Here is a 22222-nt window from a genome sequence, read left to right as displayed (position 1 = left end):
TAGAACTAAATGAAATCAGCACAGGAATACCAATAAAGAAGCTATAATCCTTGAATGTTGTTGAGCTTGTCAAAACCGGAATGAATGGCGGAAGTAATTTTAATCAATATTAAAAGCATGAGGGTTGTTACATCTGCAGTAACAGCAGCACTGCACTGTCACATGCAACCGCCCCTTTGCAAGGTCAATGCTGTCATTGTTTTGCTCTGTGTATCTAAAAAGAAATAGTTTAAATGGATTCAATACAAAGAGACAGATTCTAGTCCTGAACTCTTTGTCCTGAGGAGGACCATTCACTCCACTGCTGGCTGGGCAAGTCCAAAATTGGCTTATCTGCTGACAATACAGTAACACAATCTACTGATACAGTGCCAGACGCATTGTCGTTCAGCTTCCGTGCAAGGCTTCTGCATCGCTCCCTTTAAAACTTGACACAGCTTGTCACCGAGCTGGAGCACAAAACACAAGAGTCATGCAATGGTGATATATTTAGATCCATTAAGAGCTGCAGTAGAGTCTGCCGTGTCATGGTGGTGGGAGCATCTGCTGATCTGTGGGTGAATTTCTGTGGTGGAATTCTGATCAAAGTCAGATGGATTTGATCTCTTCACGGAAAGCCAGATGAATTATAAATGACAGCCTCAAATTGACTTTGACCTTGCCACAGCAACCTGACAAATGATAAAATGCTGTAAAGCTTCTACTTTTGTGTATCACTTAATTATCAGTGATAAAAAGGGCGCAAGGGCAAACCGTTAACCTGACTGTTAACTACTGACAAAGATCAGATGGTTGCAAGTAACCTGAGCTAAACTTAGTATGACATCTCTCATTTCCTCATGAGGAATCAAATTGTTGAATCTGAAATCAAAACTTTGTTTAATGAAAGATAGCAATAGTTTATACTCTTAATTTAACTGTACGAGGCACTACAGCACCAAATGAGAAAGCCCACCTGTCAGAGGTCAACATTTCATTCAATTTCCAAAAATGTCACCTTCCTTCTTTAGATGGTATCTTCCTCTTTATCAAAAAAGTGACAAAACCCTCTTCCTCTCATGCAGAGTGTGATTTTGTTGACAGAAGTAAGGACAGAGAGGGTTGTAAAACAACACTGATCAGGCATTGGCAAACTAAAACAAGAGAACAGTAAAACTGAGCCTTAAAGCATGCCCTAATACAAAGGGGCCCATTATTATGTCTTAGAATTATCATTATTGTCATTATAAATGATAAATGTCCAGTGGTACAAGTGAAATGATCACAGGTCAACACACAGTTAGTCTATTTGTTTAATAAAAGGCACTCATCACAGGACTCTGTCAAAGGACATTGTACAGAATCAGTGCCAAAACATGAAGTACTTTATAACCTAGTAAAGTGCTGACATCTAATGTGACTCAGGTCACATTATTCAGTTTCATTTTACTTAAATAGTACTGCTCTTTGTCCACCCCAAAGTCATTAATATCGCATTTCCATAATTTATGAGAAAGGCATTGATTCTTTGACAACCTTTGCAATTCTACATAAGCTGTATATTTTAATAAACTCTGATGTCTGTTCATGTGTGGCATGCACATATGTTTTCAGATCAATAATCATTCATTGACACACCCAGGTGAGGAATTGACTTTCATAATTATCGCTATATGATAAAATACAGTAATACTTTCAGCTACTCTAAATATTTCAGACACAGATTGTAACCGTTTTAGCTAATTGTATCACTATCACATAAACTACGAGGCTGATTAGCTCTAAATACTAATGTTTTCCCTGCCAACAGCTGATGGTTCTAAAAGAAAATTAGAATTTATGAGATACGGTATATGGAAACAACTTTTCTTGCAATTAGATTCTAGGGTTTTTGAAGGGTTACGTTCATATCATAATTATATTTCTGCCTCATGTGTGTGAGCTGGTGAAACTTATTAAAGATGACATTAAGGTAGTGAAATACTAATCTGTGACTTTTAAATGCTGAGGCATGTTGCTGCTGCAAGTACTACGCATCAAGGGCAAAAGAGTAATTTTGATTAACATTCTCCAGCCTTAAAAACTAATCGCAGCTATCTTTCCCTACCATTTATTCATCACAGCGTTCTGTGTCAAATGGAGAGGAGATGCTGGCTGTGCATTCACAGCTATAGATTTGCTGATACAACACTGCGCACTGACATCCTCTTGTCTTAAACTAAACACATGCTGCCTGACCTTGACAGTTGTGCCAGGTTTTATAAAGATTCTGCTATACTATGAGCTCTTGGGATACTTCTTCCATGTTAAATTATGAAAACCATCTTTGGGACATGCTCTCTGGCTATTTCAAGGACATCTAAATCTTACTCATAATTTTTCCTTTTATGTATACCATCGATTGTACATATTAGTGTGTCAATTCTCACGTTTCTCGCCTCATCATAACTGATACATTTCAGAACTAGTAACTCACAAAATAGTTGCCTGTGGTAATTGCACTTTGACACATTCACAAGAAGACACATCACTTTTAAAAAGAAGTACCTATTAATACTGTAATAGTGTACACAAGTGCTGCCATGTTTCAAGTGCAAATATCAAGAAAGATTATTTTAAGTTAGTGCTTCAGTGCTTTTCATGACCTTCACATAAATGGGTAATTAAATGCTTTATTTCAATGCATGCCATTTTTGTCATTCTGCCAGGTGCCGTTGCTCTTGCTTAGTGATGGTGTGCTTCCATACTTGTTTGCAGATAGTTTCTGAGCTGCTTCTGCTGCCGCATCCATGATCTGTTTCTCCTCTTGCTCTGTTTCACGGTGGTAGAAGTAATTGAAGTTGGAGACAATGACCGGGACAGGTAAGGCAATGGTCAGGACGCCAGCGATGGCACAGAGGGTGCCGACCATTTTGCCTCCCATCGTGATGGGACACATGTCTCCGTAGCCCACGGTGGTCATGGTCACTACAGCCCACCAGAAGCCATCTGGGATGCTCACGAACTGGGTTTGAGGCTCATCCACTTCTGCAAAATAAATGGCGCTAGAGAAGAGGATGACTCCGATGAAAAGGAAGAATATGAGGAGCCCTAGTTCTCGCATGCTGGCCTTTAAGGTCTGGCCCAGGATTTGTAGACCTTTGGAGTGTCGAGAGAGCTTAAAAATTCTGAAAACTCTTACTAAACGGATGATTCGCAGGATTGCCAGGGACATGTTCTGACTGGAGTTCATGTCATCATCAGGGGTTGTAGCCAGATCTGTTCCCAGTGTCACAAAGTAGGGAATTATTGACACTATATCAATGATGTTCATGATGTTATTGAAGAAGTCACTTTTGCTGGGACACACCACAAAACGGACACACACCTCAAAGCAGAACCAAATGATGCAAATCGTCTCCACAATGAAAAAGGGATCCGTGAAATAGGCCATCAAATCTTTTGCAGCAGGTTGGGAAGCAGAACTGTCCTGAGTTCCATTTGTGATCTGGTTCAAAACTTGGAGAAAGTCGCTGTCCTCTCTGAACTCTGGGAGAGTCTCCAGGCAAAAGATGAAGATGGAAATGACGATGACAAATACAGAAACCAGCGCAACAGTTTTGGCAGCGCTGGAGCTTTCCGGGTACTCAAAGAGGAGCCAGAACTGCCTTTGGAGGTCATTACTGGGCAAAAGCACCTCTGGTTCTTTGATGAAACCTTCATCTTCACGGAACTGTTCCATCGCCTCATGGCCCAACTCATAGAAGACAATTTCATTCGCAAAAACATCTAAGGGAACATTGGCTGGTCTACGGATTCTCCCGCCTGACTGATAGTAGTATAGAATACCATCAAAAGCCGGGCGGTTTCTGTCAAAGAAATATTCATTTCTCATTGGGTCAAAGTAACCCATCCTCTTCAGGGGGTCACCCAGCAGTGTGTCTGGAAACTTATTTAGAGTGCTGAGCTGCGTCTCAAACATGAGCCCAGAGACGTTGATGACCACCTTCTCGTCTTTCTCTTCTACGAAGTGCTTTTCAAATAAATCTTCATTCTCATAGCAATCATTTACCATTTTACTGAACACGCTGTCAGAGGGAGACTCTCCATTCATCAGCAATTTCAGATTTGAGATCAAGCTTCCGCTGCTGGAGTTTGCTTTCGTGGTTAGGGTCAACGGACTGGGAGGAGACAGCCCATCTTGACCGGAGTGATGCCTGTGCCGCCCTCTACGTGGTGACTGGTGGGGAGAGCTCAGACGTTGGGGTAAAAGATTCTGATCGGGAGCTTCAGAAGTAGGTGAAGTCGGGTACCCGGAGTCACTTGGATCTCCGATATTGATGCCGACATCATACATGTTTTCAAAATTAACAAGTGGTACCTCCATACCCTCACTGTCAGCTTTTTCTATCAACCTGGCTGGGGTGCAGGAAACAGGGGCGATGCCACAACCTCGCAAAAGATCCTTGTAGGGCTTCCTCCCTCCTGATTTTCATTAAGGCAGCTGTAACTCTCCTTTAGTTTCAGGCTTTGGGTCACCTGTGAAAGAGAAGGGCAACAGTGAAAAGTACTTGCTTTTCTTTGTTTAACAGCCCGCTACAGTTTTGCTGATTTTTCTGTCACTTCTGTTTGCATCAGCAGCAAACTTGTCATCTGATACTCTGCTTGCACTGTTCTTTTTTTTCTTCTTCCTGATTCAGTCCAATGACCTGAATGAAAGACAACGCTCAGCACAATTTTGTCACCAAAAATGCTTACGTGGGGTGTGGATAATATTATTTCTGTTCATGTGATACATTTTAAAATTTTTTTTTCATGGTAGCGACTCACAAAAAAAAAAAAAATCACAGTCATTGTTAAACAGTTTCTTTTAAATCGTATGCAGTTAAGGTTGGTGATCAGTATCAGATATTTTTTCCAATCTATTTTCCAGTTTCTGTACACAGGATTCAAAAGGCCTTGACATGTGAAGAGTCTCATTTGGTTCTATTTTCACTTGCTTTAGATAATAAAATGGATTAATCTGCAGTTGAAATGTCTTAATGGAGGTCTTTGCAACACACAAAAATAAATTAGTGTGTTGTGTTGGAAAAGAGACATCACTGACATCACTAGGTTAAAAAACAAAAAATAAACACTAAGAATGGTCTGCTACTGTGGCTTAATTGACAAATAGCAAGTATCCCAAAACAACCTTGAAAGACATTCTTAGATACTTGTCGACAAACACATGTTTCTAAAGTGTAAAGCTGAGATCCAGGTGTGTGCAGATGTTCGCACCACTCACCCATGTCCCGGCTCTGCAGAAGTTGTTGTGCCCTTTTTACCCTTCCCAGCGGCTCTGCCGTGCTCCCCCTTCTTCTCTTCAATCTCTCCCTCATCCAGACTCACAATCAAGAATGTGTCTGGCTGTATTAAAGCTCCCATTGGGTAATTTAATACCTGACACGAAACCAGAGACGCCAGACATACCCGATCATGCTAGCAGAAGTGCACAGCTGCAAATACGGGCAAACATGCACGGTCAACTCGGCGTATTTTGAATGTTGGGGGTCACCTGGCTTTTATTCTCCCCGCTCCCCCCTCTGTCAGCTGGATAAGTTGTGGCTCTCTGATAGGAGATTTGTTCCATGGGAACCAATCGCTGCCTGATGTGTGGACAGAAGAGCGGGACCCACTCATTTTCTATTCCTTCCTGCAGTATAAACATCCACACATATCATCCATTCCACCTTCACCTGGGGGATTATATTTTACAGCTCTCATATTTACCGCAGCGCACATCCTCCTGGCATGGCTTAATTCCACTGTTTACATTCTAACTTACTGATGAGGATGCAGAGATTTATTCCATTATACACTAGTTTTCAGTCAAAGGGAGTGTTTGCAGTAGTCCACATCAGAGAAGGCGCGCAATATTCCTATTCAAAATATCAAGATGTGCCACAGATTAGTGGCAGCATTTCAGATGGGTGCAAGATAAAGACAGTGACAAGGACACAGTCTACCTTTGGTGTCAGTTTCACAGCTCCTGAATTAAATGCACAATCTCAATCTAAATCCAAAACATGTTGTGCTTATCCTTTTAGGTTTTTCCTTACAGGCGTGAATGCTTCAATCAAAGTTAATCTACTCTCTTTGAAGGACAGCCAATTTAGAGGCAGCCAATATACTCACCCAATGTATGAGTATAATGTTACCTGATCAACAACCAGTTGCCAAAAGTTGAAATCGTTCCCTCATCTCACTCTGATCCTGGTGCAGGCAGGAGGTAGCAGTCTCTTGTTCCCCTCTCTAACACTGCGGCGGTGTAAGCAGCACCACTGCAGGCACATGGCTCCAAGGTCACAGAAAACTGTTTGAATACTATAGAACCCACAGATCACTGCACACAATCTCCTTCAGGGATACACAGTAGATATGTGTCCTAATGAGACCTTCATCGATCGAGACATCGGCGAAAGTAAGCCTCACACATTTGTGGTTAAGACTAATATTTATGTTGTGCACGCAGGAGTGCAGGGGCACACACACACACAAACAGCACAAAGCTGATTCAACATGCTCCATATATCACAAAGGGATATTTTTTCTAGTGTGATCCTACAATGTCCTGTACATGTCATTGAGAACACACTCAACTGAGGGATGACTGCCACTTAGACACATCGTGATGAAATTCACTATGGGCATGCAGAGACAGGCGGATGGACGTTGAGAGGGAGCAAGCATAGGCTGAGAGGGTAAATAATCAATCCATTCCATAGCAAAATGATTTCTGTCAGTGAAAATGGGAAGACAGCAGTGAACTGGGGAGATGGACTGCAGCTACTGCGGCGTCAGTTGCCTCAGGACTCCTGACAGTGATAACGGTCCTCCCTTTGTCCTTCCCCACAGCCCTTGATCCATCATTTGTTTCTCCTCCCTCCCCCCCCAGTAACCCTGTCACCTTATTCATTAACAGCCGTGTTGACAAAGCACTTTCCCCCCTCAGGCTGCTTTTGCGCTAACTATACTGATGCTGCATACGTGCATATAAAAGACCTCCTGAGCACCTTTAGAGAGTTCAACTTGGAAACATTCACATTAGACATGGAGATACATCTCATTTCAAAACTAAAGTGGTTGGGACAGACTTTAAGATACATATATAAGATAAGAAGCCTTTTTAAATGTGCTTTCTTAATGTCAGGACACAGGTAACCTCTGAATGCCTGATGTGTGTTCATTAAAAATTATTTAATTATTTGTTATTTACTGCAGCGTAGTTTGGCATCTGTCTTGAAAATGCCTCACCAGCAGTAATGTTCTCACTGCAAAAAACATGCAAGGTTGGATCAGGAGCATACAAGGGCATGCAGCAACAGCTCTGGTGTATGAAAGCAAAAGCCTGTTGTGCCCTGCTTATTTTGCTCATTTCATCCTGAAGCAGCAGATTTAACTGCACAAAAGTTTGTTGTTTATCTCCATTATTAAATTGCAATTACAAAAGCATAGTTGATTTGGCAGAATAAATGGAATGTTTGTATTTAAACACATGACAAACTACAGTCTCCTGGGTGAAAAGCTAACAGCTGAAGTCTTCTGAACCTGAAGGACACCTTTATATGAAACCCCTTTGTGTCTCTGCCTAATCAATCACTCACATGTACGAAACGCAGTTGGATCAATATTTGATGGGAGGGGGGAGTGAGAACAGGCTGTTCACGCTATAGCTGACAAACTGATCTGGGATTCAAGGTTGGGACCAACCTTGATTTTTTTGTTTCAGTTGACGCCAAGGACTTTTGGGTGATCTTTTTTATAAAAAAGCAAATGGTAAGTACATTCTGAAGGTAATAATAGCAATTAAAAGTGTTTCTGGCCTCTGGCTGAACTCTTCCGTTCAGTGTTTAGACAGGATTTGCAGCTGATAGAAACGCCCATGCTCGCTCTCAGAGCAATTACCCCGCTAAGGAGATTATGCAACTCAGGAGATCAGCCTGGAGAATCACCCCTGTAGATGCTCTAAACACTGCAGACTTAATTGAAATGTCTGGATTTTTTTTTCTTTCCTCTGCACACTAATCAACAGACGGACGTTCATCTTGAATGACTTGGAACTGGTGAGGCGAAGAAACGACCAACTATCCAAATGATTTTAAACACAACACAAGCTGGAACACTCAGTGGTTTGATTAAATGACACCTTTTTTTGTATCCATACTGCCTCTGTTGTTAATAGACAACAATCTAGAACTTGATTACACACACTTAATTCCTCCAAAGGACAAAGTATACATAAAATGCGGGAGCTCCCACTGTTTCAACAGTCCTCATGGTTGGACGGGGAGGTGCCAAATCTGCAGGTGAAGCGAGCGTGCCCAAAACCTCCCGAGGTCCACTAAGTCACCTTATGCCAACATTATGGTCTGTTGCGGTGCAAAAACCCTTGATATGATGGTATTACGCAATCATGTGGGAGATTTAACAGATTCAGTCTCATCTTAATGTTTAACATAGAACCCATGTGATAAATGTTAACTTTCTTAGAGAAACAAAGCTGCTCTTAGACCTGATTTTTCATTTTGTTTTTTCTATAATAGATAATTACACACTATCAATCCTCAACAATCATGCCAAGTATGAGTGGCATTTAAATAAATAGCATGCTATTCAAATTGAAGAAAATTTTAAATATTAAAACAGATTTTACCTCATCCAGCTGAATAAGAAGCTTGATTATACTCAGTCACGCATCCTCCTGGATTAACGATGCAATGGTAGTGTCTTAGGAAGAAATTGTAAAGCTTTGCACGGTTTTGACAGAAGGCAGCGGCAGCTGCAGATCAATACTCCAAAGACAGATGTTTGGGGCAACATCTTGTTTTCATTAAATTTAGACAGAATAACATTGTAAATAAACTAATCTTCAACACATTGCCTTTAAAGATGCTATGGTTGTAGAGGGGCACATAATCCCTTTTTTAAAATATAACATTTTAAATGAAAACATGTGCAAGTGTTGAAGATGTCACTTTACCTGCTGAAAATTTAAGGGAAGTCTTGTTTATGGAGAGAGGTCTCACTTTTCTCATTGCTTGTAAGGCTTTCAACGTGTCTGTCTGCCTGCCAGCTGCACTTGCTCTCATGTTTCACACTTGCGCACGAGATGGTTGTGTATAGCAACATTAGCATAATAGTCATCATACTTTATTCACTAGTCAATCAGATATCACTAAATTATTTGAGATATAGGACTTGCATATTTTTCCACATTTCTACAGTCGCCCAAAATGAATATACTTAAATATGACCTGTAATATTTTTACTGCCATTACAAAGAGACATTCAGATTCAGATTTCCTTTATTTGTCCCACAACGGGGAGATTTATGGCACAACAGCAGAAAAAATGCACAGAGAAAAAGATAGTCATTACTACAAGTATAGAAAAAGAAAAATAAGTAATAATAATAAATATATCATACAAAAAAATTGAAATAAGAATATAAAAAATATAAAAAATATATGTAATAATTCAAGATAAATAGATAATTAGCCTGTTTGTATACCTGTACATAGTATAGAGAGGAGTTTACCTGAAGAATATACCTATCAGAAATATATAATATTCAGGTGTTTGCAAAATGGTTAAAATAAGATTAGAGAATTGGAATTTTATTGTGTAAGTCCAGTTGTAAAAGCAGCATAGTGAAATTAATAAGGCTGATTGTAACTGATGACAAATAATTTGCTTCTGTTGACATTCACTCTTGGTATAGGTATATCTTCTTGGCTTATAAAATATTTCTGCTCCAAGTCCTTTGGTTGACTCATTGGGAGGTTTCTAGTTGCCTTGGCTTTGTCTGGTCTGTGTGAAATGTTAAGCGCATGAAACAGATATCCTGGCATCCATGGCTGAGAGCTGCTGACTAGAGCAGAGACGGTGTAGAACACACATATTCTTATACTGCAGAGTGTCTCGGGCCATTGTTGCTGCTTCGTGTGCGGCATGGGCTGCTGCTTTAGAATACTAGGCTGGTTATGCATTTTTAATATTACACTGGTTTTCACACATGTTTAGGTGACTTGTTGATTATATATATACAGTGGGACCTCTACTTACAAACGTCTCTACATGCAAAATTTTCAGGTTACAAAACGTCTCAACGGGAAAATATTTCCTCTTGTTACGAAAGAAATTTCAGGATACGAAAAGCAAAAATACGCTACCGCTGCTACTCGAAGCTCGCGGAGTTTAGCGAACGCAGACATGCTTGTAGCTGCTCTGCCATTGGCTATCACCTAGCATCTTCCTGTAATACCATTGGCTAGGACGGACGTCAATATGTACAGGTTTGTGTGTATCCCAGCGTCTTCTTCGTCGTCTTCGGGATTTATTGAGGGTGTTCGTATGTTTGTCCATTAGATGGCGGGGGTTACCACAAGTGTTAAAGTTTGTGCTAGTAATGACGGCTAATGTAAGATTAGCCTGTAATAAAAAAAAGTTCATTTTGTTCCTGGAGAAGCCTTGCACTGAATTCCTACATTTATTGTGCGGTAATCTAATTGTAACATGTATTTGTTACATGTTTTGATGCATTTTTATGATTTATAAAAAAAATATATGTCCGAATTTTTGGGGGTTTGGAATGGATTACGGCATATACATGGAAAACGCATCTCTATTTACGTAATTTTCAGGTTATGAAACAACTTCCGGAACCAATTAATTTCGTAAGTAGAGGTCCCACTGTATATGTGTGTGACATTTTAGTCTCTTGAAAAAAAACCAGATTGAAAACAAAACCTATTTCAGTAATGTAGAAAAAACTGTGCAACTTTCCTGCCATTGTATTTGTTTTGTATTTGTTATTGTGTAATACTGTACATCTTGCATAGTAAGCCAGTCTCCTAATGAAGAGAGTTCTGATGCAGCTAATTCTGGATTACTGATGTGTGTATTTACGCAGACTTCTGTCATTGCTGCCCTCTCAAATTTCAGCATCGGGCATAAGTAGCTTGTGTTGCTATCACGGATGGCTGTTGGCCATGACTATGAGATATTGTAATTAAGCAGAGTAATCTTTTAAGCCATGTGGCTTTCCAGGGCAAATAAGGCAGTTTTCCCCTACAAACATTTACACACACACACGCACACACACACACACTCACCCACACAGGTACCCACACCCGCGCCTGTAAGTTGCAACATTATTCTCGTACCTTTTTATTATTTTTTGGGCAATACACTAAGACAAATACCATGTTAACAGGAATGTTTTTGTTTCAGCCAAGAGGAGTTCACATTATCATTGAAGAGATCATTGCATACATAATGAAAGAGCTCTGTGTGTTGTGTACTCTGCTTATTCACCATACTCCTCCTCCCTTTAGCACTTTTCTCTCGTGCACATTGGACTGCTTATTAAGCACATTTCATCATCTTAACCTAGCAATCAAGATAACATTTTCTCTAAATTAATCTTCTCCGTGTTGCAATGCAGTAATAAGAGCACAAAAAAATCCTAGTTTATAGCATGAGAAACTAAAGGGGAAGGAAAGCCAGCTATGCACTGAAGGTCTCACAGGTTTGCATGCAAAATCTCAAAGTTGGAAGTAGCATGTTAAAAGGATGCACCCGTATGGTTGAGAAGTTGATGAAATATTAACTCAAGGAGGATATTTAAAGCCTCTGACATTCTCTCCTTTGTTGGCCTATCAGAACTGGCCTCTACTAGATCTAGATGGCAGCAAGAATACTGCTGTAAGCTGATGCTAAGTGATCAAGTCCTAATATCTAAATAATGGACTAATGGTAACAGATGAATACTGAGCTGAATGATACTTCTATTTTCACATGTATACATTTATAAATTACAATACATATTTTAAATCAAAATACACATATATTGATAGTCACCTCTCTCGATATTTAATGATCCTTCCAAGCTCTCAGGACATCCACTGTGTTCCATTTAGCCTCCACCATTTTATGGTGGGCAATGTTTTATAGTCATTGCAAACTGCAAACCAGTAAACTTAAGAAGTTATCTTTCCTAAATAGTGAATTAATGTAGATACTGAAATATATGTGTTTTGTTTATTGAGCAATAAGATCCAAAAAAAATATGATTAGACTGTCACTGAATAGATACATGCAAAACAGAATTCCAAAGATTATTATATGACAGCACCTATTTGTACCCATGGAAACAAACACACAAAAATGTTGATGTGGAGCCAGGTTACCTAGATACCAGTCAATGAGAACTGTGCACCTTCAAAGCAACAAAAAACAATAACAAGAATAATAAAAATTTCATAATTGTAATGTAATCCGATTCCCCACTATAACAACTGGGGGCGCTAGTCCATGAGTTGTCATCTCTAAAAGGTCATATTAGGTGATTAAAAAAAATATTTAATGGGATCATATTTGAGGACTTCACTTAAAAGTAGATAGATAGATAGATAGATAGATAGATAGATAGATAGATAGATAGATAGATAGATAGATAGATAGATAGATAGATAGATAGATAGATAGATAGATAGATAGATAGAAAGTAAAGATTAATTGCTTAAGAATCAGTTTCTTTTGTTTACAATGTTATTGTTGTTGTTGCCCTTTCATTCTTCAGACTTAAGCTTCTCTAACCTTGGAGCACAAACAGATCAGGAGTCCTGTAATTTATCTTTATATATTTGTACTCTGTAGGTTTTTATGTCAAATTCTACGGGATTTACAGGATTCATGTCCATTGCTGGGATTAAAGCCACTCATGCCATAGGGTAACTGTTTATCCATGGTTTCGCATCTGGAATCAGAGTTCAGTCAAGTTCACCTATGAGTGAACCTTTATATCTGGGTTCCATTTAAGATTTAATAACTTTGTAAGAACATTTTTTTTAAAAATGTATAAGGCAAATTGGAGAAGCAGAAAAATGGGCCATTTTTGTTAACAGTTTTGAGGTGCTGATCACCCACATAGCCCAAGATGGATATCAATAAAAGGATTTCAATACCTATAAAATTTACTTTTAATTCTTATTATTGTGGACACATTCATAATCAAAAGGGAAACTTCTGTAACTAAAACATGGGACACCACCACAGCAAAACATGAAATGGGCCAGAACTTGATCATCACTGAATTCCACGTAACCTCTCCCAGCCCTGTTTATTCACCCAACTTTCACAGTGTAAAAAAAGATTTTGATCTTTAATGTCCCTTCATATCTCCTGGTTTTTTCATATGCTGGTGAGATCTGGAGCATCAGTAGCATTCACAGACAGGTTAGCTATTTCTCCTGTGATTGGCCTTTGACCTTAACCCAGTCCAATTGTCACCCACAGCAAGATGGAGAAGGGTGTGTGTGGCTTTGTGTGTCTGGTTGTATTTCATATCGATTCAACATGATTATTGTGATTATTGATCCTCTGTATGGAGGGAGAGGGCCATGTGTTTGCAACAAAACACTGTTACTTACCTCACCAAGGGAGAATCAGTTACTGATTAGAATAATGAAAACCTGCAGAGGGTTTCTGCACATCATCACTGTGTTTTGTTAGTGGAATGTAATAGGTTACTGAGTATTTCCAATTAGCATTACTTGTAGATTAATTTCTGCTTCTCTACTTCCAATGCATGTATGTGAAATGCATTAGTATTTCTGTATTATTTTAGTTTTTATATTTATATTTTTATATTTTGATTGTCATATAACTGCGACACCAAATAAAAAATGTCATTAACAGTTGGCTAGAAGTAGCTAGTAATTATTCTATGAAATTATGTATTATTGATTGTGCTATGAGGTATGAATAAACACACACACACACACAAAAACTTTTTTAACATTGTGAAAACTACATTAGAACTTCGTTAGATTTCCTCTTGTGTGTAGTTAACTGCTGGTTGAGAACCTGACGACGTCGCTTTTGCAAGTCACCCCTAGAGGGCAGTGCTGATTTCTTCTATATTTACTACATCGTTGGAAAAGATCCATTTTAAAAAATATTTCTTCCGCATAAAATAATTAAGTAGAAGCTTATATTGAAAATAAATGACAGCTGTGTATTTTTGGTGAAATGACCACATTGGTGGATATCAGAGCAGGGGCATAATGAACAAAAAAAGATGAACACTTCCAATTAATGGGGTGTGGCCTAGATTAGTCCAGCAGGATTAGCAGCTAGTCCCAGAGTGCTTGTCTCCTAATTACTAGAAGGGTAGCATAGTGTAAGGTTCTATGACTGGTCCTGTGGGCATGCTACCACACCGACAAACAACATGCAGATGTTATGTGTTATCACCAGGCACCTGCAGCAGAAGGACTGACTCCTGCTATTCCAGCATCCTCGCCTAGGCTGCTTTTTTCTGTCTCTCTTTTGCTGTTTGTCCTGGTTTCTGCAGAGTGTTGCACTACATCACTGGATCAGAGGAAGACTAATGACTATAGCAACAAGCCCCAAGTGTTCCCTCCTCACAGTGCCGAGCTGTAGTTAAACCACAATTGGACTAAAGATAGCAGGCAGCACAAGGGAGAAACTAAAAAAAATGTCCCAACGTAGATTAGATGTTGGATCAATAAGAAGACATTGTATTATTTCTGCATTGCTTTAGAGAGATACAATTTTTTTTTACACCTAAAAGGACAAATACTGTATGGGATACATAAAATCTATATCTTGAATTTTCTATTGTTGCCAATTGGATGTATCAGGACCAGTGAAAGTTCATTGAAAAGGATTCCGCCATTCTCCCCCTCTGCTGTCTCCTTTCCACCCATGAATCTATCTCCTCCTGAGCGCATGTTCCTCCTCTCTCCAACAAAAGGACTATTAATAGAACACCCTGCTCTCTCCATTTAAACTGCAGGGACCATGCATTTAAATTGAGTGAAGAAGCTGAAGATACCAGAAGGTGTTTGAAAATGTCCTCCGCACTGCCTAGGGCTACAAAGACTGAATGTCCTAAGAATAACAACAAAGCGGCCTCTGATCGATTCGTTGTGCTTTTGGCTTTTTTTTTTTTTTTTAGCTTTGACGCAGATGCCATTTTTGCTAAAATTAGCTCCGTAAATGATCTGCTAACTAAATACCTCGTGGAAGACAATGTGACTAGAGGAGATAAAGACTGGATGAACATTCAAAATGCCATGTACATACAATATTTTTTCCCCCTACAATACACTTGATGCCATCAAAAACAATGTGTTTTTCTCACAGACACAAGAATACCACACAATAAAGACACCAAACACAATCCCAGTCCAGTTGTTATTAGCTTCATTATTAATAATATTCTATCAGGGTTATGATCATTTGGAAGGATTATATGCATTTCATTTTCACATGTCTTTCTTGCCCATAGATTGTCCTTTTTTCTTGTAAAGTGCAGATAATACTAGGTTTTAAATCCAGACTTCATACAGTTTATAGTACAAGGTTTTTCTCCATCATCCAATGGTTAATATTTACATTATTCTATCACATTTCATTTCATAGAAACAAAATCTACAATCCACTGCACCTAATCAACATTGATGGATGTGTTCAGGCCTCTACGAGGGGGGAAGGATGCGGGAGAACAATAGTTTCATTTGAGGCCACAATAACAGGCTCTGGGGACTATCAGAAAAGAAAATAACTGCTGTCCAACCCACACATGCATGCATATTGCATATTGACCATATTTATTTATTTACTATTTTTTAATCTAGGACATTGGCCTCAGAGAGCAAATACTCACATTCAAACTGCTAATATCTGCAAATGTGTCTTTTCTGTTATAAAGGCTCATTTAACATACACTGCCAGCTTCAGGGATCAAAATACGGCATTGACACACAGGATCAAATGTATTTAAGCTTTCTAAACTATCAGCTAGAAACCTTTCTCTGCATAGATTTCAATGTATTCACTGTAGGTAGAGATTATATCTGAGAAACTGTGGTACTTCTAATCTGATGCAAGCTCATAATAAGAACAGACAATTCTCCATACTTAACCCAGATAAAAATCTGCAAGTGACAAGGATGCGCTTTGTGCTTTAAGACAAAATGAATTGTGAACTCAGTATATAAGATATTACAGTGAATTTGATGGAGGTACAGTGTTCCACATATTTGTAACACTTACCTAAACATATGTCTGACAAAACTGAGTGCAGACAATACGTTATACTGCATTTGCCTGCATAGACAAATATTTTTTGGTCAGAATATTTCCCCTTCCCCATACATGCAAATACACAGATGACTGTTAAATAAATGCACCTTTAGAACCAGGCAAAGACACTGACATTCAGTGGTTCACTCTCTTTCTGGAGTCTCGGGCAAAACATACGCAAACACTCACACAGACATCCCCCACACGGCATTGAACCCACACACACATGCAGATACTCAACAGATTATTAATTAAATCACTGTAATGGACTTCCTGGAGGTACGTTTAAAAAAGAAAGAAAAAAAACAGTCAATAGAAACATCCACATTTCTGTTTTGTCCTCATACACCTTTAAGATAAAGGATTCCAACAATATTGCTCATCAACCACTATTCTGATTTTACCTTGAATTATCTACCTTGGTGCTACTCTCTGGAAAGCATGATGTATTGCAGACCTGTTTCAGTCTGCAGTACATCATTTTTTGTTTTAAAAAAATCACCTACAGTATTTCCAGGTACATAAGGAGACACGCATGTAGCCTCATTTCAGGAAGTTGGAAGGAGCAGCCATGAGAAATTAAAGCATAAAAATATTTTGCTACTCTGAAATCCATAAGAAAACCTTATAAACTATTCTTACTTGGGCCAATTTTCTTTTCTATATCCAGTGCTTCAATCTGGTTACTGAAAAGGGAAAATACAAGAGTCCGGAGCAAAATCAGACCACCCCTAGATTAGCCGCTACCTGCTACACTGCGGCTAATTATCACTTCCCACTGATGTTTCTGCCCTAGACGTTCAGCCAATATATGCAATAGTTAAAAAAAAAAACTGGCTTCAATCCTAGAATCAGAACCTGATTTGGTTATGATGCCAGTTTTAAAGACAGATTGAGTTCCTGGCATCAGAGACTTCTCAGAGGACAGCAAGGCTTCATTTGTATTTTGAGGGTTTTCATAACAAAACAGGCTTTCTGGTTTAGAATGACACAGTTTTTTGGAAACGCCTGACTTCAATAATTACCTCACAGAAGGCAGTTTTGTGCTTGAATTCAGGACACAGAAGGCTTGCTGGAAAACACACTGTGCTTTAGAAAGAGCTTATGAGTGTGGATTTTGGCACTCTGAACAGACTCTGAAACAGGGCAACATTGAAACTGTCATTAGGAATAAAATCATGGAAATGGTCGGCACACTAAGCAAAGGCTTCTCCGTTCTCCACATATTCCTGTTATATAAGAGTTGTTTTTGTTTACTCCTAAACCTATGTGTACTGTATATATGTACTGTTTTTATACATATATTTAATATAAGAAATAAAAATATTTATTGTAATAATTATGCTTTTTAAAGACTCAGAGGCTTCTTCTTTTATTGCAAATGCATGCTTCTAGGAATGTTTTAAGGTCATGCAACACTAGAGTAGCATAAATCCAGATAAAGGCAGTTCGGGGGAAGCATTATTCCATACATGATTCCTTAGAAGCTGTTTTTCGATTATTGGGTGAAAAAACTGTGAAAAATACAGCACTCCAAGTTAATTCCATCGGCAACTTGGGTTAATGTCCAAAATTAAAGTGCAAATCAATGCCTGAAGTCACATCTTAGCTGTGGTAAGTTTATGTGGTCCAAGGTGAGTAATACTGAAAAGGAGGGAGGCTCCGGTAAAATGACAATCTGACCTTGAGATATCCTCTAGCATGTGAATTTTGTCTCTTATGGATGCTACCTGCAGGCTTCTTTATTAAAGTGTAGTCTTGTTTTGAAGGCAGTGTATAGACAAATATACAGTGGCGTGATGAGGCAAGTGGCAGTTGAGAAACAAGTGGAAATTGTCATTTAGTTTAAAAAATGTCATGCAATAATCTAATATGCTTCGGCATAACAGGACCTACCTACCCTAACCTGTCAGGTTAGTGCATTTCTTCCTTCTTGAATGGCATTATGTGTGCATGTGTACATTTGAATTTGTGAAAAAGAAAAAAACAAAACAAGAAGAAACATTCAAGTTGTCCTCAAAGCTCAAAGGAAGAGAGTAAGCTTGCATTGAAATACATACAGTAATGTAAGACCAAAGCAGTGAAAAGTCAAGGCCATTCTCAGCCATTCATCAGATACTGATGCCTGCTGGGAAAAAAAAGGTGTCGAACCATGAGCTTTGCGCTGATGGCTGTCATACATCCTTGAAATAACATGGTGTACTTAACCACGGACCTCCTCACAAGTCACCCGCAGGCAGATCAGCGCAGGAGTGGGCTTGCTTTATGCTCTGACATCTTCCCTGTTTCTAAAGGGTGAAGCATAAGACAGTTCCAAAGCATCGTGCTCCCGGAAATGAGGAACCAACTATCTCATGGCCCATGTTGTTTTTATCTTTTTAAAAAGGTTTAAAATTAAATTAAATTAAAAAAAAAAACAGTTTTTATTACTTTTGGCTACAGATGTGTGCAGGGAAAGTTTTGGATTTTTTTTTCTTAAATTGAAAAAAAATGAAATAAAATAACCACAAAGCCAACTCCATGCATAAATGCAACATTTTAAACTTCACTCTGTTTATCAGCTATCAGGAGTTTGAGGGCAAGTTGTGAGGAGTCACTACAGGATGAGTATGAAGTGAGCGCATCATCTTTGCTGTAATTTTTTTTTTTTTTTTTTTGTCGATCATCTACATTCTGACTGCTATTGCCTTGAATTTTCCAGCACAAGTAAGATTGGCGGCTGTACATCTGTCCTGTCATGTAACTTAGTTCAACATTTTCCGCTGTGCAAGAAATCAGCACAATATTACACATCTGTTAGCATTTTGGTGATGTTTACATAGTTTGTGTTGGCCAGTGTGCAGTTTGCAGTCTTTAGGTTCTCCTCCTGAAAGTCCTCGTTGCTGTTGTTCACGGCCTCCTGGATCTCCATATAGTCAGATTTACTGATGGTGGAGCCACTGCGGCTCTTCTTCAGGTCTTCGGCTGAGTCAGTTTTGGGCACATTGACCTGCAGGTACTGTGCCTGCTCTTCACCTTCAGTCTCACGGTGATAGAAGTAGTTGAAGTTAGACACAATTACAGGTACGGGCAAGGCGATGGTCAACACACCCGCAATAGCACAGAGAGAACCAACAATTTTGCCACCTATTGTAGTCGGGACCATATCGCCATAGCCAACTGTTGTCATGGACACCACAGCCCACCAAAATGCATCTGGGATACTGTCAAACTGTGACTCGGGTTCATCTGCTTCTGCAAAGTAAACTGCGCTCGAGAAAAGGATGACCCCGATGAAGAGGAAGAAAATGAGCAAGCCAAGCTCTCTCATGCTGGCTTTTAGGGTCTGACCCAAAATCTGAAGCCCCTTAGAATGGCGGGAGAGCTTGAAAATTCTGAAGACACGAACTAAACGGATGACCCTGAGAATAGCTAAAGACATGGCTTGCTGACCCGCTTGACCATCATCTGGCCTGTCTGCTAACTCTGTGCCGAGAGTGATGAAGTAGGGGATGATAGCAACAATATCAATAATGTTCATTATATTAACAAAAAAGCCTGCTTTGCTTGGGCAGGCAAAGAACCTTACTAGAAACTCAAAGGAGAACCATATGATGCAGAGTGTCTCTAGGATAAAAAATGGGTCAGTAAAGTATGTGGCTGTGTAACTGTTGATTGTGGTGTTGGTCTCAGGTGAGAATACTTTTGCATGGGACTTATGCATATCATCTTCGTCATTACGGAAATTGGGGAGCGTCTCCAAGCAGAAACTGACTATAGATATCAGGATGACCATGACAGAAATTATGGCAATAATCCTAGCGGGACCTGAGCTCTCTGGGTACTCAAAGAGCAGCCACACCTGTCTTTGAAATTCATTATCTGGAAGAGGCCGCTCCTCCTCTTTAATAAACCCCTCATCTTCTCTGAACATCTCAATGGCCTCCTCACCCAACTCATAGAAGCGAATCTCCTCTGAGAAAATATCAAGGGTGACGTTGACTGGCCTTCGTAGTCGCCCCCCTGATTGGTAGTAATACAATATGGCATCAAAACTTGGTCTGTTCCTATCGAAAAAATATTCATTCCTTAGCGGATCAAAATACCGCATCCTCTTTTTAGGGTCTCCTAATAGAGTCTCTGGGAACTGGGAAAGGGTTTTGAGTTGAGTCTCAAAGCGCAGTCCTGAGATGTTGATGACCACCCTCTCGCAACACTCATGGTCAGCCTCTGGATCGTAGTCCTGTGGGTGCCCTGGGTGTGCTGCTGCCTCGTCAGAGGGGTCGCCTGTGGCAACAGTCATTCTGCAGGGGGAGGAGGCCTGCACTTTTTAGTAAGTGTGGGTCCTGCAGCCTGGAGAACTGCAGGCAGGCGCCAGGAAAGGGAAGGGGCTCAACACCTTTCAGACCTGTCGGCCACAGGATGTCACCTAGGACTGCACTGCATGCAGAACAGATAAAGCAAAGACAGACAACAAGGTCAGTTGAAAGTGAGACATGATTCAGCAGTCAGTACTTCTGAGCTCACTTCTCATCTTCATGGAGACATGAGGAATTTTGCTTCAGTTATCAAACAAACTAAAAATAGATGACAATTGAGCCACCTCCTGAAACACATCCAAATGAAGTTATGTAAAGTTCTACATCCAGGAAAAGACAATATACATAAAACAACTGAGCTGTTATTGGAACTTGAGTTTGACCCTCTTGTCTCTGGCTCGAATGGACTAATATGCAAATAAACTCTGCATCTTGCATATAAATTACTTCAATGCAGTAATAATGGCCCAATCTGCATAAAAGCCCATAAATTAGCACAATGATCTGCTGCAATGAACAGTATCCACTGAAATGAATGGGACTACCCTTTGCAGTGAAATCATGCATGAATATGGCAATGCAGCAGGCACTGAACTCATCCAGACAGCATCCTGTCTGCAGTATCACAGAAAAGCACTGCAGTCTATAAACAAAAATGCATGACACCCTTTTAAGATCCACTGCCGAACCAAACACACCAAACGCCTTGCATTAATTGGCCCCGATTTCCTTGACTTGCAATCTTTTATTCCTGAAATGGTGCCTGTCTCTGAAATATTCAAAAACATTGCTAAATAATTAATCATAGAGGGAAATAGGTTGCAAGAGAAGAAAATTGTATCTGGTCTGCAGCATCTCAACTCAAAATGAGAGCACTGTTGAAATCCTTAGGAAACGCATATGTCTCCAAGAATTACCTTGATGAAACGCGACAAACCTTCTGTTACGTATATGTTGACATGAGCGATGACAGGTGAACTTAATCGGTGTTTTCAGACATACCTGCAGACATATTCATTTTATCTGGCGATGCTCCTTCCGGATCGTGGAGGTGTAGGAACCAGCTGCGGCAAGCCAGGCTTCAGCTTGAAGGTGGTAAAAAAAAAAAAGAACTATTTCCAGTTTCGAGCAGCCGATTCACCTCATGTTGTCTGCAGCATCCTGCACACCGGGTACAGTATATGCGGGTGTGTCCTCGCTTCCCCCTCCCCGACTCCTTTCCTCCGGGTAGGCTGTCGTGGGATGGAGATTGGCAAAAAAAAAAAAAAGGGGGGGGGGGGGGTATCGAGGTGGTGGCGGTGCTTCCCTCTATGACCAAAGCTGCTTGGATCAGCAGAACGATCTACCTCCGCGGCCCCCCGTCCATGCCTGTATCGTGCGTCGAGCTGCGCTCCGCAGGCTGCGGTCCAGATGAAGCGGTCCGAAAGGCAACATCTGCATCGGAGGGATCGTTTTTTGTTTTTTCTTAAAAAGAAAGGAGACTCAAATCCTCTATCATGCCGCATCTACCTAATTTACATGTTCCATATTTACAGCGTCTCCCAACAGTGGCAGAGCCGGACGCAGAGTTCAGTGCAGTCTGAATCCCCTAACAGCCTACATGATCCCGCGGCAGCGACTTCAGACGCTGACTTAGAACGACATGCATGAAAGAATCGCCCTATACTGTAGTGGCCTACAACAAGATTATGCAATTACCCTGAGCCAGAGCATCACACACACCCACATAAATACACCATGCGCCCTTTTATTGGTCATACGTGATGGTCTCAAACAGAAGAGAGGGGAGGTCCCCTTAGTCCCCCCCC

At 40.0% G+C, this 22222-nt stretch overlaps 2 protein-coding genes across 2 annotated transcripts; both read right to left on the bottom strand.

Moving 5' to 3' along the window:
• Positions 1 to 1278: 1278 nt before the first annotated feature.
• On the bottom strand, positions 1279 to 6918 carry LOC130523807 (potassium voltage-gated channel subfamily A member 10). Its single transcript, XM_057029367.1, has one exon. It carries the CDS (start codon positions 4343 to 4345, stop codon positions 2657 to 2659), a length of 1689 nt encoding a protein of 562 aa, XP_056885347.1. The 5' UTR covers positions 4346 to 6918; the 3' UTR covers positions 1279 to 2656.
• Positions 6919 to 15217: 8299 nt separating this feature from the next.
• Positions 15218 to 22197, bottom strand: LOC130524250 (potassium voltage-gated channel subfamily A member 2). The gene is made up of 2 exons (XM_057030199.1): positions 21417 to 22197; positions 15218 to 20535 (listed from the first exon to the last, which is right to left on the bottom strand). The coding sequence occupies exon 2, from the start codon at positions 20396 to 20398 to the stop codon at positions 18902 to 18904; it is 1497 nt and encodes a 498-aa protein (XP_056886179.1). The 5' UTR covers positions 20399 to 20535; positions 21417 to 22197; the 3' UTR covers positions 15218 to 18901.
• Positions 22198 to 22222: the final 25 nt, after the last annotated feature.

Source organism: Takifugu flavidus, chromosome 4, assembly GCF_003711565.1.
Source record: "Takifugu flavidus isolate HTHZ2018 chromosome 4, ASM371156v2, whole genome shotgun sequence".
NCBI lineage: Eukaryota > Metazoa > Chordata > Actinopteri > Tetraodontiformes > Tetraodontidae > Takifugu > Takifugu flavidus.
Note: the sequence above shows the minus strand (reverse complement) of the source record. Positions and strands in the feature narration are given on the sequence as shown.

Coding starts and splice junctions, on each gene's coding strand:
- LOC130523807 (XM_057029367.1), bottom strand. CDS start 4,345: ATGGAGGTACCACTTGTTAATTTTGAAAACATGTATGATGTCGGCATC.
- LOC130524250 (XM_057030199.1), bottom strand. CDS start 20,398: ATGACTGTTGCCACAGGCGACCCCTCTGACGAGGCAGCAGCACACCCA.